The 21,060-nt window shown below is 37.5% G+C and overlaps 1 protein-coding gene across 1 annotated transcript; it reads left to right on the top strand.

Annotated features, from left to right (window-relative positions):
• Positions 1-16,692: 16,692 nt before the first annotated feature.
• On the top strand, positions 16,693-18,358 carry LOC112178193. The gene is made up of 6 exons (XM_024316383.2): positions 16,693-16,825; positions 16,901-17,116; positions 17,250-17,342; positions 17,422-17,532; positions 17,637-17,932; positions 18,010-18,358. Exons 2-5 carry the CDS (start codon positions 16,949-16,951, stop codon positions 17,739-17,741), a joined length of 477 nt encoding a protein of 158 aa, XP_024172151.2. The 5' UTR covers positions 16,693-16,825; positions 16,901-16,948; the 3' UTR covers positions 17,742-17,932; positions 18,010-18,358.
• Positions 18,359-21,060: the final 2,702 nt, after the last annotated feature.

Genomic DNA, 21,060 nt, shown 5'->3' with positions numbered 1-21,060 from the left:
ATTAAATTTATGAATAGGCATGTCTTGTGGAGAAGTTTGTTGTCTGGCTGATAGTGCCACTATGCACACCGTACTCCGAGATAGGAAGTATTTTGCAAACTTATTGCCTACTCATACCTCTGTGACAACTATATCAGGTCAATCCAACCTAATAGAGGGCCATGGCAAAGCCCATTTTATGTTGTCCAATGGTACTGAATTTACCATTAATGAGGCCTTATATTCTCCACGTTCCAGAAGAACGTTATTGAGTTTTAAGGATATTCGAGCCAACGGTTATCACGTTGAAACCACTGAGGAAAAAGGAGTGGAATATCTTTGCATAACCTCCAATTTGTACGGCCGGAAGCGTACATTGGAGAAGCTAAAATGCCTTTCGAGTGGTCTCTACATGACTACCATAAGATCAATTGAGGCAAATCACATAACTAGCCAGAAACTAACCAATTCGAGCAACTACTTACTTTGGCATGACCGTTTGGGACACCCAGGTCAAAGTATGATGCGCCGTATCCTAAATTCATCCCACGGGCATCCACTTACCAATAAGGATCTTGTGTATAGTAACACATTATGCCAAGCATGCTCATTGGGAAAATTAAATGTAAGACCATCATATGCAAAGACTAAAAAAGACTCCAACCTTTTCCTACAAAGGATACAAGGGGATATATGTGGACCTATCCAACCACCATGCGGACCATTTAAATATTTCATGGTTTTGGTTGATGCATCGACAAGGTGATCACATGTTACGTTATTGTCCACAAGAAATGCTGCGTTTGCTAAACTCCTTGCCCAGATTATTAAATTAAGGGCTCACCACCCGAATTATCCAATAAAGTCTATAAGACTTGATAATGCAGGAGAGTTTACATCAAAATCATTTGATGATTATTGCATGTCCCTTGGGATTAATGTTGAGCATCCAGTTCCCTACCCAGAATGGTCTCGCAGAAGCGTTCATTAAAAGATTACAAATGATCGCACGGACCTTGGTAATGCGCACCAAGCTTCCAGTATTTGTGTGGGGCTATGCAATTTTGCATGCAGCTATGTTGGTCCGACTGAGGCCTATTGCCACCCAACCTTATTCCGCGTTACAATTGGTTACTGGGTACGAACCTGATGTTTCACACTTATGCGTATTTGGGTGTGCAGTTTTCGTGCCAATTGCGCCACCACAACGTACAAAAATGGGTCCTCAACGAAGGATGGGCATATATGTCGGTTATGAATCCCCATCCATTATACGCTTTTTAGAGCCCTTGACAGGCGATCTCTTTACTGCTAGATTTGTGGATTGTCACTTTGATGAGACAGTCTTCCTGCCGTTAGAGGGAGATAAGAACGTTACCGTTCCTGATGAACGACGTGAATTGACGTGGAATGTCCCCACTATGTCTCATCTTGATCCCCGAACCGCACAATGTGATAATGAAGTGCGGAGAATTCTAGATCTACAGAGGGTAGCCCAAAATATGCTAGACGCTTTCTCTGATCTAGCTAAAGTGACGAGATCACATATACCTGCTGAAAATATGTCTGCAAGGATAGATGTCCCTGTAGGACACGTCGCCCCAGATGGATGAGGTACGACTATGGTGGCTAACCAGTCACATGTCCCTGCCCAGAAGCGAAGTAGACCACTAGGTTCAAATGATTCTTATCCCCGGAAGAGGGTAAAACTGGCACAAACCAATCCACTAGACATCGCAATCTCAACTGATCCATCTCACGAGACAATTCCGGATTATGGGTCCGTCCTAGAAGAGGCGACGTTGGGGGACGCTCCAACGTCTGAACCCACTCCCGAGAATAGAGAAATCTCGGTAAATTATGCATGCTTAAGTGAGATCTGGAATCGGAATGAGATTATCATCGATGATATATTTGTATTCGCAGTAGCTACCGAAATTATAAATAGCGATGACATCGAACCTCGCTCCGTTGATGAATGTCAACGTAGAGATGACTGGCCAAAATGGAAAGAAGCAATCCAGGTCGAATTAGATTCCTTGACAAAGAGAAAGGTGTTTGGGCCTGTAGTTCCCACACCTCCCCATGTTAAACCTGTTGGATTTAAATGAGTATTTGTAAGGAAGCGTAATGAGAAAAACGAGATTATGAGATACAAGGCTCGTCTAGTGGCGCAAGGATTCTCTCAACGCCCTGGGATTGATTACGAGGAGACATATTCTCCCGTAATGGACGTCATAACGTTCCGCTACCTTATCAGTTTGGTAGTTTCTGAAAAACTGAGTATGCAGCTAATGGATGTGGTCACAGCTTATCTCTATGGGGATCTTGATACACCTCAGAGGAGAGCGCGGTCAGAGGATGAACTTGTGCTGGAGTGAAGAATGCGGGTGAATGATTCCAATCAAGTCCATCATCGAGGCAACTGGGCTGCATATTAGATTACTAAGTGACTTAGTAATCGGCATAACCAAGGATAATTGATGGATAGAAAGCTCAACCACCCATACAATACTCTCTCACCCAACCATCAATTATCATATTTTTGGTGATTTTTGTTTGTTAATTCTAATTATTGTTTCTTCCCCTTCAGCCGACCCACCCATATATACTCTCTCACCCAACTATCAATTATCAGATTTTTGGTGGCGGGAATACACCGGAACCACCACTTCCTTATCCTAATGCCGCAAGAAAAGATAATTCAAAGAGGGTTAAGAAGAAGAGTGGCTTGATGAGGGAGATACAAGAAATATTTAAGAAAGTGGATGTCAATATCCCATTAGTGGACCTCATTCATCAAGTGCCGGTGTATGCTAAATTTCTCAAGAGCTTTTGCATGAATAAAAAGAAATTTAAAGCCGATGAGACATTTGAGTTGAAGGAGGAAGTAAGTGCAATTATCCAACGAAGACTACCACCAAAGATGCAAGATCCGGGGAGCTTTACCATAGGGTGTACCATAGGAGAGAAAGTGTTTGAAGGAGCTCTCATGGACTTAGGGGCGAGTGTCAATTTGATGCCCTTGGCTATATATCGGAAGCTACAAATTGGCGACTTAAAGCCCACATCAATTTGATTGCAACTAGCGGATCGTAGCACAAGGCGTCCGGTGGGAGTTGTAGAGGATGTGCTAGTGAGAGTAAATAAGTTTATTCTACCGGCCGACTTTGTAGTGTTGGATATGTGTGAAGACCTTTACCTTGATAATGAATTACCTATCATTCTAGGCCGACCATTTATGGCAACTGCGGGTGTGAAGATTAATATGTTGAAGGGTACCATTAGACTCAAGGTGTTAGGTGACAAAGTGAAGATTAAAGTGTGCAATCCATTCTATCCACCGGACATTATGAAGGGGGTATTCTCTATTGATTTGGTGAAGGGTAATGAAGCCAAGAGTGAGCGGATCTTTGGACCCTTGAATCCTTCCAAGCCTACAATCCGTGCACAAGACCATTTCTCACCTATTTGGGGTTATGACCATGAGCCACCATTGAAGCATGATGATGTAGTTCCTACTCCTATTTTGGAGCCTACTATCGAGCTTGAAAAGCAAACAACCCCTACTCTTGAGACTTATGAGCAACACGAGAAGAAGAGTCCACCATTAAGTGAAGCACAAAAGGAGTCCATCAAGAAGTTAAGGGAGGTTTGTGGAGTTGTCAAGAAGAAGGAAAGATCTAAGAGGTATGATTGGCCTCCACCTTCAAGCTACAAGCTTGCTTCTTCAATTGCTAGATGTTTTGGAAATGATAGTGATGCTAGCACAATTGTTGTGGGTAGTAAGAAGACATCCTTTGAGCCACCTTGAGGAAGAAGAGTGAAGAAGACCGGCTTGGGGTCTTTAAAAACAAGCCCTTCTAGGGAGGCAACCCTAGGTGGTTTTGAAATTTACTTGTTCATTTTTCATCAAAAAGGCTATTTAGCCATCTTTTTGGGAGGATGGGAGGTGTTTGGCGTTGGAAGTGTGAAGAAAGCAAGAATGTTGTGGTGTGCAGTTTCTGTCCAGAAAATTCAGTTGATTTTGGGTAGCTATAGTTTCCAATCTGTATAATACTTTCATCCGAAACTTTTCGGAGATATTTCTCTGTGTATCTACTATGTACTATCAAAATTTCAGCCTTTTTGAGTCCTTGGAACTCCAGTTATTCAATGGTCAATGCATGGAGGTCAGAACAGAGACAGCTTCTGTACAGTGATTTTGGGAAGCTACACCTTCTACATCCCAAGCAATTTTTAGCTAAAATTTTTCAGAGATGTGTCTTCACATGTTCTCTATATACAGGAGAAACAATTTTTGATTTTAGCCTCTCTAGCTTTAGATATGATATTCCAAGTGACAGAGGTTAGAAACTACAGAACACAACAGTGAGTTTGGAGGCCAACGATTTTTGACTCAGAACTAATTTTAAAGTGTAATTTTAAGAGAAGGTAATTCCTTGAGTCTATTTTCATCTTCACCCTCTTTGCACCTCTGGAGCTTCAGATATTTCTGCTTTGGTGACTGAGGGTCAGCAGAAGACTTCATGATAGATCAACAATTTTGACCAGCTTTGGTTTTCATCTCAGTTGGAGATAGGTGGCTCACTTTATATGGATAGAAAGCTCTCTGAGTCTACTTTCCAATTCAAGGGGTCTCACTTACTTATCAGTTTCTGATTTTGAGATATGGGTATTTAAAGACAGAAAGGTCATTGCTGGATGTTTTCTGCACTCACTAGTTTTTGTTCACTCGGGTTGGTTGGACTTCTTACACTTCAATTCTTCAATGGAGGTTATTATAGGCAGCTGTGAGTTATGTTGGAGGTGGGAAAGCCTATGATCTTAATGAGGACATTGTCCTTATTCTTTGGTGGCCTATTTGGGATGCATTGCTCTTTGGACACTATATATTTCTCAATGGAGTTGATCTTTCTTGAGCACCTTGAGCTATTATGGAGCATACATTAAGGAAGTCAAGGCCTTGTGCCTTGAGGTTGGTGTCTCTTATTGGTCTTCTCAGACGGTCATGAGCAATGGAGGGTTGACAAAGGGGGTTTTCCGTAACTTTACTCCGCATTTAGATTTTCATTTTCACAGTTAGTTTTTGTGCCTTCGCCCGGACTTCACTCTCATGCCTAACTCTGACACGGATTTAGCTTTCGAGCTCACTTTACAACATTGAGGACAATGTTGGTTTTAAGTGTGGGGGTGAGGGCTCGGGTGCCCTATTTTCGTCACACAAAAAAAATAGATTAGATTAGCTTTATGTAATTATATTTTAGTGGTTAATGCCTTTTCCAACCCCAATGACGAACCATGGACTTAACTTGTTATGATTGTGGATAGACTGAGCATGATCTAGGACTTCGAATTTGTTTTGTAATTGAGTGTATATGTGATCTATGCTTGACTATATGTGTACACATAGCCTAATGTTAGGTTGGTTCATCATAATTAGAGAAGAATATAGGTGATTTGATTAACTTGCGTGCCTTATTTGTGAGCTTTTGAGCCTAATATAGTGTATGCATTGTTCATTCATTTTTGTTTCATGTGTGTTTAATTTCATGACATTGCGTATCTAGAACTTGCTTGAGACCTCTCGAGGCTACTTTTAGCTTGCGACGGAATAGAAAGGATTGAGGCAATTAGGTTAATACCACCATGGCCAAAGAAGCATGTGCCCAAAAATATTTACCACTAGATTGCCACTTTGAGCCTTTTTATATATTTACCACTAGATTGCCACTTTGAGCCTTTTTATATATTTAGCCTTTTATTCATTTGCACCACAAATCCCTACCTAGCCTATACACTTTTATCCTACCCTTCCGTGGTAGTTGGTGAAGCGATTCGAGAGAATGACTTTATGTTTGAGTGCTTCCAAAGAAAAGATAAGTCAAAAGTGTGAGGTTACAAAAGAATAAGTGTGGGGGTGAGTGATTTGTATAGAAAAGAAAGTTCTAAAAAAAAAAATTGTGAAAATAGAAAGAAAGTTCAAGGAAAAGAAAAGTAGGAAAAAAAAAAGTTGTGTGAAAAAAAAAATAGAAAAAAAGAAAAAGAAAAAAAAAAGTATTATGTAGTTTAGTTAGTGGGTTGTACATTGGGTTTTAGAGTGAGTGACTTAGCATTTGAAAGCAAAAGTCTTAAATCTCTACAAGAGAGAGTTGCTTCACCGATTTCCATGGACTTTGTCTTTCCCTATCCTTTATTTCTATTAGCCACTTGCCCTTAGCCCCATTACAATCAAATAAAAGACCTCTTGATCTTGAATGTTGTGGGTTACCTAGCGGAGATGAGATCGAAAAGCAAGCATATGGCGGCGCGTGTTGTGAAATTGCTTTTGAGTGAAACGCATATAGCCCTAAACACTTGAGCGGTAATATTTAGAGAACCTATGTGAGTTTATTAGGTTATGTCGGGTCTTCTATATGCCTATTGAATTGTGGTGGATCGATTTGACACGTGGTCAACACATGCATATACTTGAGTATTTCTCACACGTGCATCTTAATTGCCTTACAAATTCAAAAATCCTATGTTGTGCTTTGTCAACCTCATGGTCATGTACATAATTAGTTCTTTGAGGGTTATGGTTGGAAAGGCTAATACTGTATTTTACTTATGTTTGTGAGTTAGTAGATTTTCAGATTTTGTTTCATTTAGTTTGCTTGAGGACAAGCAAAGTTCAAGTGTGGGGGTGTGATTACATGCATTTTTATACGTGTAATTATATATAAAACACTAGAAATAAGCTAATACTTGAACCAATTACAATGTACTTAATCCAATTTTATTTGTTGTGTAGGAAATAAGCGGAATTGCGGAAATCGAGAGAAAATAGTGGAAAATTGAGCAAAATGGAATTTCTGACAAAAGGACGAAATAGTCAATGAGGGTCAACATGGTCAACGCCATCAAGGGAGCGTAATATAATTGTCTCCGATAGTGTTTGCGGAAATGCGTTGAGAAGAGAGAAGAAAATAGAAAAAACAAGAAAAGAAAAAATAATAATAATAATAAGCCATCTCCAGTTCCCAACAGGTGGAGGCTCACTGAAATTCTTGTAACTGGGGTTGCCCTGGGTTGTTACTTGTCACTAATGACTCTCATATTCTTCTAGGTAGCCTCTGAAACTGACTTCCTTCCTGTTAGTGGCAGTGGTCTCCCTTCTGTTATCATATTACGAAGAACTTATAAACTCTTAAGTTTCCATTGTTGCTGACATAATGTAGGATGCCATTTCAGATTTTAGTCATTCTAACACATAACCATGGTCGTTTTTTCTCTTCCTTTTAAGTTAGCAAAACTTTTAGTTCAGATCATCCTCTACTGTAATAATAAAGGAAACAATGAATAGCAATTTGTTAGTCAATCTCTTGATTTATGATAAAAACTTCTCTTCTTGCAGAATGCATTCTCTGTAGTAAGTTTGAATCAACATAACTATAATATGGCAGTTTTGCCTGATTATACTGCATAGGAAGAGAGAGTTTTTTTCTTGTGATATCCGTAATTTTTTTTAATGAGTGTTTGTTACCTCGACTAGTAACTTGGTATCGTCCCACTGTTGTGCTTATTGTTTTCTTTTTCTTCTTTATTGTATTATCTTTGTTCTATTGTGCTTGCTATTGTGTGGACTGAAACAAGGCTTCTTCTTTTTTTTCTTTTTCTTTAAAGTTTGCTCTTATAATTGCGTGACGTGGCTAGAGTTTAGAAAGACACCAAACTTGTTTACCTTTTGGCTATTCAACCGTTGTTCTTATCTGAACTTGTAAAGGGAGGGTGCTGGAGCTTTTAGGAGTGGGTAGAGAACTTGCTTTGGACAGGAAATTAGGTCGGAGAAGAGAATAAACGATAAGAATTGAGTTTGGTTTGGGTATTGACGAAACTATGGGGAGATCAATATTTTTGGTTTCTCAACGGATTTTGAATGTTAATTTCCTTCTTTCTTCATTTTGTTTTGACTCTTGAAAGAGGAGCTGGAACCTTGTTGTTTGTAGTGTGATTTTGTTGGTTTTCTTTTGTTGTTCAGCATCAATTTTTCATGCACACAAGGTGTTTGACAGAATGATTCTAAATTGCTTTTTTCTGGTTACCATGTAGTCTTGGAGTATTTTTATTCATTACTTTTGGTTGTTTATCTTACTAAGTCATGAATAACTATTCAATTAAAGAGTTCTAAGGTTGGGTACTTTTGTGTGTTTTGAAGGACCTATTTTGTGGTTAGAGGACCTATTTTGTACCAGGTGAAAGTCTTACCAAAAGAAGCTACCAACTATATGTTGATTTTGTTAAACAGAGAGTGTAATCATACTATGAAACTTCTGAATGTGTGTTGGATTATATATATATATGTGTGTGTGTGTGTGTGGGTGTTTAAACTTGTATATTGTATATACACTACAAGAAAATGACTCTTTTACTGCGCAGATTTTACGGCGTGCATTGATGTGTGCCATAATAGACATACATTTACGGCGCACTTTACGGGCATGCCGTTAATACCCTTTCTGATATAGTCTTTTACAGCGTGCATTAGATGCACGCCGTTAATATCAATTTTCACCTGGTCTTTTATGGCATGCATTAGATACACGCCATAATAGACTATAGTCTTTTACAGCCTGCAAGAATGTGCACCGTTAATGTGGTGTTTAATATAGTCTTTTACAGCATGCATTAATGTGTGCCGTAAAAGTATTAGGCGCGAAATTTTCACCAAAATATATTTCCCTCCATCTCTTCCCTCTACACTTTCTAATTCTATTTTTTTTCATTTCATAAATTAAACAACACTTTTCTCTCTCCCCGACAGACCTCAATTTTCCTTCTCTTCCCTATCTCTTCCCTCCACGTCTTTTCCCACCGCCGAGTCACCGTTCAGTGGATTCGCTCTCCGCCGACTCGCCGGCCATCTCTCACCACCACCATGTTTTCTGCTCTTGTCATCGAGATGCCGTGGATCGATTCAAGTCCAAATTAAAGAACATTGAAGTGATCGATCACCGCTCTCGGAGATTCGGGCCACCGGAATCTGGGTCTTGAAGTTTATGAAACCCTTGTCTTGCTCATTTGCTATCTGGGTTTTTTTTCTCGCCAAATCAAGGTACAATTTTTTTTCACTTATTGTTTCAGCTTTCATCTTTTGATTTGTGGGAAGGCTTCTTGTCTACTTACTTTGCATAGTTTGTTGGTTTGACTATCTGTACCTACATTTGAGAGTTTAATTTTGATCAATGTTGACTGTTCTAAGCTTTAGTGGGACTTTATAGTTTCATTTCGGGGAATCAAATCTCATTCTGGGTCTATTCAGTTGTGTTCAATATTACAGGGATCAAGCAGAGGTAGCGAATTGGGGAAAAGAGGAGAAACTGCAAGATTGGATACCCAAGGTGAATTCATGCTCTAATATCCTTAGTATGGTTTCATTATGTTTTGCTTCAGACACGATTGATTAATTCTTGGTTTGGGTTTATGGGATTCCTATCATTTTAATGGTTTCTAAAGAATCCCATTTTGGGCAGTTTAATTGGTAATGAAATCTGGGAGTTAACGCTGAGTACTAATGGAATTCATATATTTGTCTTAGGCTGAAAGGTTGGTTGGGATTTGGGTGGAGTTTGCTTAGTCTACATACCTGTAAGTGATCTTCATCTTAGCTGGTGTTTGCTTTTCACTTACTGATCTTGGTTTATTGAATAGCTCCATGTATTTCTATAGCTATAATTAATTTTACATATATATAATTGTATATACCTGTTCATATATGAACGAATCAAAATGGTGGAAAACTCAGAGTCCTAACAGACTGATTAAGTAATGGGATCATATGAACAAGATGATAAATCGGCCTTAAACTCAGTACCCAATGAACAAGATGCTCTAAAGTTCTCATCTTTCTTTTGTTTAAGCAATGTATTTGAAAGTGTCCCAAGACACAATTAAACCCAAAAAATTTACTCTCATTTCAGGAACAAATCACTTGGCTTGAACATTCTGTCAATACAAAAGGTATAATAATTTAGGTAGGTTAGCAATCCCTGAAGAGCCTAAAATCGCACAGATTTTAATATAACTATTCCTAGCAAGAAAATTCAGCACCCCATAAACCAGAAGCACTTGAGTTGTAATCTTTCTTTTGTCCAAGTTGAGTATTTGTTGTGTCCTCAAGTTATTTATTCCTAAAGGAACCAAAAGCAAGAAACTGAAGTTGAGAGTGAAAAAGAACAGGTAAAAACAAGAATAGATGAAAATAGTTATAGTAAAGTTGATAGCTGACCGGAGTGGATTGCTATGATGACTAGAAACAAAGAGACCTTTTCTTCTATCGAGTAGTAGTCTTCTCGGCTTAGTGACACTAATTCCGTTTCTCGATTTTTATGTACATTTAATGTCCTCATTAAGGTAAGGTTGTAATCACAGGCAAATTCTGGAAAATCATCTTTATGATGGTGATGCATGCTGTTTTCAATTTCTCGTAACCATACCACTGGCAATAATTTTGTCAATGTTTGCAGTAATAGTTATCTTTTTGTTGATATTGCCACCTTCTGATCTTTTGAAATTATACTTCATTAAGCATGTGAATGATGGTGGGCTGCTGTTTCATGATATATATGATTCCTCTTCAAGCATACTTTGAGATAGAAAAGAAATGTATTTAATAAAGTCACTGAGTCAGAAGTTATCCATAAGTTGTTTTTAGCATTTTCAGTTTTGAGACATGAGTATTCAGTTGTCTTTTGGTTATAAAAGATAGCAATTACTTCCATGGTTGTATGTTGGTCGTCATTATTTAACAAGGTAGTATTATTGTGGCATTATATGTTCCCATGTTGGGTCCAGCATGGTCTATATTTTCCCATGGTTATACTTGACATCGTATTGTGTGTCTTATATATGTAATGGAAAAGGTCGTGAATGAGCTTTAGATGAGTCTCATGTTTATTGATACTGTTATATACCTTGATTCGCTCATGTATTTGAGAGTTAACGCTGAGTACTAATGGAATTCATATATTTGTATTAGGCTGAAAGGTTGGTTGGGATTTGGGTGGAGTTTGCTTAGTCTACATACCTGTAAGTGATCTTAATCTTAGCTGGTGTTTGCTTTTCAATTACTGATCTTGGTTTATTGAATAGCTCCATATATATATATATATATATATATATATATATATATAATGATATGAAAAGATTGCTGTAGCTTTCAATTTTGTACGCTGCACTATACATATACATATTCATATACATATATATATATATATATATATTGCTGTAGCTTTCAATTTTTGTACGCTGCACTATACATACATATATATATATATATTTATATATATGTATGAATATGTATATATGCACCCATACACACATCTACTTCATTCATACATTACTTATAGGTTTGGTTCTCTTCATTCAAATAGATGATTAGATTGGATTTTGGATTATGAATTGAATGATGAAATTTATATTTGGCCAGTGGTAAGATTTCTATCTTTTTTATTTTGTTTATCTTTTCTCATCAGGTGAGATCTGCCTAATACTGATGTATTATATGTGATTATGTGCTTTGTTTGTTGTTCATGGTTCTATGATACCTTTGTATCACTTGAATGTTTACCTCCTTGTGAAGATATTTTTATTTGCTACCAATTTTCTTTGTTTTTGCACGCACCTCTGATGTAAGAATCTATTTGATTGCATTTATAATACCTAAATTACAACATGTTTGGTGTCTAAATATAAGGTAAAAAGTACGTAGCTCTTGGAAAACAAAGCTGAAAGAATATGGATGAATAATGGGCTTATTGTAAAAGCAGGTTACCTCTAAAACCAGAAACCGTAAGGTTATGATATAAATCATAAATGTATTGTAAACTCTTTTCTGTTGTTGTGTGTTATTAGCAATCCTAGAGCCTTTTATGACGGAGCAAAAAAGTTTGTTAATAGCATTCATGCAAGTAAGGGGTATCCTGAAAAGATTCAGTGCCCATGTAGTAGTTGCATAAACGTATGGTCTTATCCACCTCGTACTGTATTAGATCATCTGACCTCAAATGGGATTTATGAGAGTTATATTAATTGGACCTTTCATGGAGATGAGCCAAGAACTATTGTACAGGAAGAAACCATGGAAAACTTTGAAAACTTGGAGACATATAGAATGTATATAGATGCACAGCTAAATGATGATTTCATGGAACCTGCACCTGAAAATATAGAGTCTGATGTCACAAATTTAGTAAACGAAGCAGAACTTCCTCTATATAAGGGTTGTCCTTCCACAAAAATGTCAGCAACAGTTATGTTTTTCAAGTTTAAGGCTAGATATGGTCTATCTGACAATGGTTATGATGAACTTCTAGAGATGGTTGGCAGTCTTTTACCTGCAGATAACATCCTTCCAAGTTCCTTATACTCAACAAAAAAATTACTCAAAGCATTTGATCTAGGCTATGAGAAGATTCATGCGTGTGTGAATGATTGTTGTTTATTTAGAAAGGATCTAGAGCACAAGGAAACTTGTCCGAAATGTGGTGCCTCTCGATGGAAAGTTAATACGCGCACCCAAAAGATTGAGAAAGGTATTCTTGCTAAGGTCTTGAGGTACTTTCCAATTATCCCTAGATTTAGGAGAATGTTTAGGGATGCTGAAAAGGCAGAACACCTTACTTGGCATGAAACTCACAAGAGTCAAGATGGAAAAATGCGTCATCCTGTTAACTCGCTTGCATGGAAGAAGATTGATAGTAAGTGGCCTGAATTTGCAAAAGCTCCTCGTAACCTTAGACTCGGTCTTTCATCAGACGGATTTAATCCCTTTGGTGATCTTAGTTCTAGATATAGTTGTTGGCCTGTGGTTTTAGTTGCATATAACCTCCCTCCCTCTTTGTGCATGTCCAAGGAAAATTTGATGCTGACATTGCTCATCCCAGGTCCTAAGCAACCTGGGAATGACATAGATGTGTATTTAGAACCACTCATTGAAGATCTGAGAGAAATATGGATCAATGGGGTAAGTGCTTATGATGCATTTGCCAAGTCTGTATTCAATTTGAAAGCTGTATTGATGTGGACAATAAATGATTTTCCTGCTTATGGAAATCTGTCCGGGTATTCAACAAAGGGAAAGAAAGCATGTCCGGTATGTGGTGTTCAAACATCTTCTAAATGGCTGCCAAATGGACGAAAACATGTTTACATGTGCCATAGGAGATTTCTTGCACACGATCATCCATATCGGCAGAATAAGACTTGGTTTGATGGTACTGTTGAAGATAGAGTGAGGCCTAGGAAGTTGACTGGTTCAGAAGTATTTCAGGTGGTGAAGGGTATTAAAAATAATTGGGGTAAGAAGAACAAAGCTTGCACCAAGGAAAAGAGAAAAAAAGTTGACAAAGATCAAGGTAGAAAAAGGAAGAGAACTGAAGGTGAAAGATCGGTTGTGAATGAAGTGACTGATGATTTTGCTGATGATATTGATGATAGCGGTGATGAGTATGATAGTGACGATCCTACAAAACTTTCAAAGAGATGGAAGAAGAAGTCAATATTCTTTGAGTTGCCATATTGGGAGGTAAAATTTATTTACTGTCATCTAATTTTCAAATAATTCTTGCTAATATTGTGCTTTTTTATAGTATAGTTTATGGTAACATGCTGAATAATATCTTTATTTGTATTAATCTATTTTGAAGCCAAATCTTCTAACCTACCAATCCAATTTTATAAAAGAATATGGTTACTGAAATGCCCTAAAATGTACTTTGAAAGCAGAGAGCAACGTCTTGTTACATAGTAGAGCAATGTACATTGAAAGTGTTTCCAAAATATGGTTACTGTACATTATTAATTGGTAGAATGCTATATATTATACATTGAAAGCTTTATTTATATTAATCTAGTTTATTTTTCTTCTCTTTCACATAGTACATCCACCACTTGTATGCTGCATATTATACATTAACAACTTTCTTTGTATTAATTTAGTCTAATTTGCTATGTTGCAGACTTTATTATTGCGCCACAATTTGGACATGATGCATATTGAGAAAAACATTTGCGAGAGTATTATTGGAACTTTATTGAATATGAAGGGAAAGACAAAGGACAACTTAAATTCGCGCAAGGATTTAAAAGTGATGGGGATTCGAAAAAAGCTACACCCAAAACAAGATGGTTCCAGCAATTGTAGAAGTGATAAAGCACCTTACGTGCTCTCAAAGGCAGAGAAGAAAATATTTTGTAAAAGGTTAGCAAAGTTACGATTGCCGGACGGTTATTGTTCTAACCTTGCAAATCGTTTCTCTATACAAGACAACAAGATTATGGGTTTGAAGTCACACGATTGTCATGTTTTAGTACAACAAATTCTAGCTGTTGCTTTAAAAGGACTTCTTCCAAAAGGACCAAGGATTGCTATATTCCGCTTCTGTGCATTTTTCCATCAATTATGTCAAAGGGAGATTGAGAAGAAAAAAATAGGTCTACTTGATGATGATATTGTTGAGACTCTATGCATGCTAGAAAGGTTCTTTCCTCCGTCTTTCTTTGATATTATGGTTCACCTACCGATTCATCTTGCACAAGAGGCTCTTATTGGTGGTCCTGTACATTATCGCTGGATATACCCTTTTGAAAGGTGAGCTATGATTTATGTTAGTTGGTTATTGCTTTGTAGTAGATCACTGCATTATGTACAATTTATTGCTGGTCCTGTACACTATTAGCAGCAATCTTGTTTTCTTTTTCTATTTTCTCTAATATTTGTTTACTTTAGGTTTATGAAGGACCTAAAAGGATATGTCAAGAATCGATCAAATCCTGAAGGGTGTATAGCAGAAAGATATTTGGCTGAAGAGATAACACATTTTTGTACTGGATACATTAAAGAAGCAGCTGAAATAGGTGTTCAATCAAAACGCAATGAGGCTCTTGATGATGAAACAATATTGGAAGGGCGACCACTTGGCAAGGGGAAACAAAAAACATTAAGTTCTTCTATGTTAGAGATTGCTCATCGATTTGTGTGGACAAATACTACAGAAGTAGATCCATGGAGAGAGTAAGTTAGATTTCCATTTTGACCAGTAACTTATTATTTCTAGTTGAGTTTAGCTCTACTTATTATTTCTTATACATGTTATTTTTTACCAGAATGCACAGGGAAGAACTTAAGTGTTTAGATTCGCGTCTTGAAGATAATGAAAGCCTTCTAGAAAAGAGACATATGAGTAGTTTCGGTGGATGGTTAGCTGATAAAGTTAAGTTTGGTGATTGTAGTACTATGTCGGATATAGTGAAGTGGCTAGCTTGTCGGCCGAAACAATCTGTGGTGTCCCATTCAGGCTTCATTATTAATGGGAACCGATTTCATACAGAGACTACTGAGAAGAGCACACAAAACAGTGGGGTGTCCGTTGAAGCCGACACAATGTGTCGAGCAAGTGCAAGGGATAATTCACATATTCTGAATAGAGTGCCATATTATGGTGTTATAAGAGAGATAATTTTGCTAGACTATCGAAAATTTAAGGTTCCACTGTTTGATTGTTATTGGGCTAACATAGGGACTGGTGTCAAAGTTGAAGATGGTTTCACATTGGTTAACCTCCACAGGGGGCAGCATCAATTTGACCAAGATCCCTTTATTTTTGCATCACAAGCAAAACAAGTTTTTTATTCGAGAGAGAGTGACACGTCAAATTGGCATGTTGTACTTAGAGCACCGCCTAGAGGTTTTTTTGAGAATGATTCTGTTGATGAGGTTGCTTATATGCCAGTAGATGTATCACAGCTACACCTAGATGTTGATGATGATGAATGTTATAGATACAATAATGAGGAAATCTATTCGGTAACTGTATGAACTGCATGTCATAATTCTTACATAAATTCATTCACATGATGTATTGCTGATTATTTATATAAATGATGAGATTCTAATTTCTTTTTATTTATTTTTTGCTGAACAGAGTGAAGGTGACTCTAACTAACCTATTTCAACAAAACATCAGCATGAATTCTCAGGTAAGATCTATTTTGGTTTGGGGTTTTAGATTAGGTTGTTGTACATGTCACATAGATGTTTATAGTAGCTAAATGAATACATGTGCTTCTGTGGCAACATATATAAACTGTGATAAGGAATAGTTTGACAAATTTAAGTCTTGGCATAATTACATTAGTCAAAAATTAGTGTTGCTTGAGGTGTCTAGTATTAAGAAATTAAGAAATTTGGAAGGAACAGAAGCTAGTCCAATTGTTTAAGTCTTTTGGTAGCTAAAGTCGAGCAATGTTAAGGTTTTGAACTTTAATTCTTGCCATATTGGTTTGTTGCACATGTGATGGGGATGCATCTTTTCCTACTTTGAATTATACTTCCTAAGTTTAAAATTTTTCTTTTTGTCTAACTTATTTGTTTGACATCTAGACTATGCCTTCTGGAGAGATCTCAAAGAAAGGTGCAAAGAGAGCCAAAATACAAGATAAAGCTGCACATGCAGCTGATGTTCCAGCTAGGCAACAAAAGCATAATCCCATGAGAAATTCTGAAGGAAATTTGAGTTCTCCGTCTCATATGCTAGCTGATGCAGAACCTATTTCAGCTGAAGGTCAAGCTACAGAAAAGCCAAAAATACCACCTAGAGGTAAAGCAAAATTGTTAGACATTAGCAAGAAAAAGAGAAAACGTCCTATCCTGGTTGAATTCAATGAAAGAGGCCAGCCAATTGGGAAAACTGCAGCTCTATTCTCCTCATTTATTGGATGCACAACAAGAGAGCTAATACCAATGACTGCACCGACCTAGAAAAATCTATCAGATTTGTTCAAAACTCAGATATGGGAACACATAACAGTAAGTTTTTCCATCCTAAAAAAGAATGTTACATCGTTCCTTATATGTTCACATACTCACTCATTGAATTTGTAGACAAGTTTCATTGTTGAAGAATGCCATAAGAAACAAGTTATTCGAAGGATGATCAAGCTTTGGCGAGATAATAGATCCAATGTGATGAAAGAAGTGGAGAAGCAAGCCGAAGTTGTAGGCCTACAACGTGCTGCTACCCTTCTCAAACCTAATAATGTAGAATCTATGAATCAGTGGCTAGATCTTATCAAAAACAGAACTAGTCCATCATTTAAGGTGCGTTTTACCAATATTTTGTTATTAGCAGACAAGTCTAACTCCAACATTATCAAAATAATAATAGAAAAAGTAGCTAGAATTGCCTACACTTTATGAGTTTTTAACAACTATGGTGACTTGTTTGTCATAGGAAAAGTCTCAAAAATTCAAAGCAATGCGCGCAGAAAGAACCTTACTCCATAGAACTAGTAGAAAAAGCTTTGCTCGTGTTGAAGAAGAATTAGTAAGCTTTGCTCGTGTTAATTTCATATGAGTTTTGTGATATGAGATGATAAATATTATTTGTACTTACTGATTTGTAGAAGGAACAAAGTGAAATCCCAGATGCAATAACAAGGTCTGATGTTTGGATTCATGCTTACGAAGCAAAGAAGAAGAAGGATTCAGATGTAGTGGAGGATCCAGAAATAGTGGTAAAAATACTTCTCTTTTGTTTTCGTTTTTTCAGACTATTATTTTAGGTATAAGAGATGACACAAGTTTGATTATTCATGTTTCAAATTTTTTTTTTTGGCAGAAACAAGTGAAAATGTACAGGGCTGAGCAAGAACCTTCAGAGAAATGTTCTTTGAAAGATGATGCTGTTGCAAAGTACTCGGTCCTGATCCACGAGGACGAGTAAGAGGTTTGGGATTTGGAGCAGTCCCTTCAAAGGCAGATTATCAAACCAATGTTGGAAACAAAGTTGCTAAGTTAGAGAATGCTTTATTTGCTCAATCACAAGATATGCTTGCTCAATCACAAGAGATCGAACGATTGAAAGAGATTGTTGGAACTATTTTGGCACGGACAGAGAAAGAGGGGAATAACCATGTAAGTCTTCAAGATATGGCCTGCATATTTTTTTTAATATTTTTATTATTAATATTTTCTTATTGTTATAATAAAAGGGAAGTACTAGCGGTCAGCATTCTAGTAATGCGCTTTCACAACAAAAAGATAAGGAAAATACAAGTGTGAGTGTGCGGAATTCTGAAACTGGGAGAGGACAAACCAAGCTCGATAAACAAAAGAACTTAACTGTTCAACATTCTGTTGATGAGGGGTTGCAGACTAAAGAAAAGGAAGGTGCAAGGACCAAGGGCATTAAGAATGATCATAGTAGAGTTGAGTTATTAAATTGGTTTCAAATGGGAGAAGAGGTTGTTGCAAGTGCAAAACTTGAGTCAAAGGATCCGAGTGCAATGGTCCATCACGTGCCTCTTGGCCAAGAATGTTGGAAAGTTTGGGTTCTTGATGTTTTGGAGGGCTTTGTATCGACCAACTAGAGAGTTTGGAACACTAAGTATGGCTCAAAGAAGTACAATGGCATGGCCTATCAAGTACATCAAGCTGGTTTAGCTAGAATTGAACTTTGAGGTAATTTATTCTATCATCTCTTTTTCTTCCATATCTATTTGTAGATATAAGGTTACTTTTGTTCTCTTTGATTTTCTGGTTCTTACTTCTTAGTTTCATTTTAAATTATTTCAGTTTTCATTTAGCATCAGATTTCATTGCATTGTTGGAAAGTCTGAAAGAGCTGCACTTTTTTTGCTAGATTTTGGGTTTATATACAGGTTCTGTTTTACAGAGTTCATATATCCTTGCCTGAGTTGAGATCTAGGGTTTTACTTTTGGTGTGATTAGAGGAATGGAAAAGCACTATGGATACTCTCTCTTTTACTGGTTGTTGTTTATTTTCTGTTTTTATGTCATTGATTGTTTTCAGAAAAGTTGTTGTGAAGTATTGGATAATTGAACTTGTTACTGTTACAGGAAATGTGCTAGAGGCATAAGTGTCTTATTTAAGTACAATAGGCGCATTATTGTACTTAACTCAATGCACAAGACCGGATATCTCATTTACCGTGAACTTGTTAGCTAGATATAGATTTGCGCCAACCCGAAGCCATTGGTTGGTGTAAAAGATATCTTTCGGTACTTGAGATGTACAATTAATATGGGCTTGTTCTATCCCTACAGAGAGACGATGGATTCGGACCCATCACACGCCAGGAACGCCACCAACACTGGCCTACGTCCTCTATCCTCATCCCAAAACGACATGTGTTTTAGAAGTTTTTGCTGATGTTGGGTATCTCTCTGACCCACACAAAGGTTATTCCCAAACTGGTTAAGTGTTCACCATGGGTAAGACCGCTCACAGACCCTAGTAGCTATATCTTCGGACAATGTAGATATTATTGCTATTCACGAAGTGGTTTGTGAATGTATATGGATTGGATCCATAATTACGCATGTTCGTACAATTGTGGTTTGAAGTCTACCACAGATGAGCCTATAAGCATTTAGGATAATGCTGCTTGTTTTGAACAAATGAAGCAAGGCTACATCAAAAGTGACAACACCAAGGATAATCAGCAACAACAGACTCTCCTCAAGATCAAAGTGAACTAGGTTTAACCTGAGGACTGTGTGGCAGACTTGCTCACTAAATCATTGCCTAAATTCCACTTTCGAGAAACATGTTGGTAGCATCGTTTGCGGAAGTTATCCAAACTCCCATGACCGTTGTCATCAGGGGGAGATGCAAACATCAGGGGGAGGTCTCTACATGTATGGTTTCGGAATGTGAAGAGTGTGTTGTGCTCTTTTTCCCCTTCGAGTTTTTAAAGAAATAAATATGGGAAAGTATTAAAGCTTTACTTTCATTTGAATTAACTTACTTATTTATTTTTGTCCACTCACTCTAACGTGTTTTAAATTACTTTCCCTTGGGCCCTTCGGTTTCAAATGCCCAGTTTGCAGGTGAATTAGTGGAGGTCGGGCGTACATGGCATTTGAGGCATAATTGTCACTACTTCCGCCTTGTAGGATCCCTTAATTGATCTTTTACTCTTCTTTTTATATCCTTGTGTATTAATATTGCTCTGATAACCTTTGGGATTAGTATTGTTGAGTTTTGCGTTTTGTGAAAGTGGAGTTGATGGTAATTGGGAGCAGGGTGGCTCCAGGAGTATAAGGTTGGTTTGCTTGAAGTGTTTTGTGTGTTTTACAGGTTTTTGGGTAGTCCATTTTAGGGGTGACTCTGTCGAAATTTTGGTAGAGCTATTCCTAAGGTGGGCCCCACAGGGCCACCTTGAATTTCAGGGTGAAATTCGGGGTGGGACCAGTCAATTTGGTATCAGAGCATTAGGTTGTTAGATTCTGTAGACTTGTTCCTATCTTGTTACCGTATATGCTTGATGTTACTCAGTGCCTCCCGAGTGATGGCCCGACTGCAGCGGTTCCCCATCATATACTCTTCGGTGCTGTGGTACTCATCAAGTGTGTACGGTACATGTCTAGTTAAATTTTCCTTTAGGTCTTATGCCTCCTGTACGCCGACCTCATAGGGATTCCACTGCGTATCGGATTGCTTACATGTCATGCACCTTCCCCTGGTAATGGTAGAGTAAGACTACTCTACAGATTCGAGTTGTGCTATGAAATATGATTCGAGGAATGTTGTGGGTATTTCTTCCTCGATGGCAACAAGTTTGTTGGGGCATGGTTTAAGGTGCGAGATCGAAGTTTGATTTGGTACTTGATTGTTAGAGATGAGCGACCATTATTTTGGGCTGTCTCTGAGTATTATAACTGTTTCAGAATCAGGATTGTTGTTGGAATTGGAATTAGTAATAATGATGGTTATGACTTTGAACCGAGTTTGGGGAATGTGTTACTTGACACGATCGGTCTTATAAACGACATTTGGGGATATTATTGGTAGCTGTTGGAGATTTCTTGGAAATCAGAGGATTGGTCATCTTGTATAGTTGACCTGGCTATGACATTTGGATCTAGTTTTGTTCGAACTGAAAGATATTGATTTTAGAAACGTTGATTTATAATTGGTCTTTTAAGTTTTGGATTGTAACGAGTAGGGAGATGGACAGAACTAAGTTTTTGAAATAGTTTTATGTTGAAGCTTGAGTATTTAGCTGGATGCTTAAGGT

The sequence above is a fragment of the Rosa chinensis genome, chromosome 7 (genome assembly GCF_002994745.2).
Source record: "Rosa chinensis cultivar Old Blush chromosome 7, RchiOBHm-V2, whole genome shotgun sequence".
Taxonomy (NCBI): Eukaryota; Viridiplantae; Streptophyta; class Magnoliopsida; order Rosales; family Rosaceae; genus Rosa; species Rosa chinensis.
This window is presented reverse-complemented; position numbering and strand designations above follow the sequence as displayed.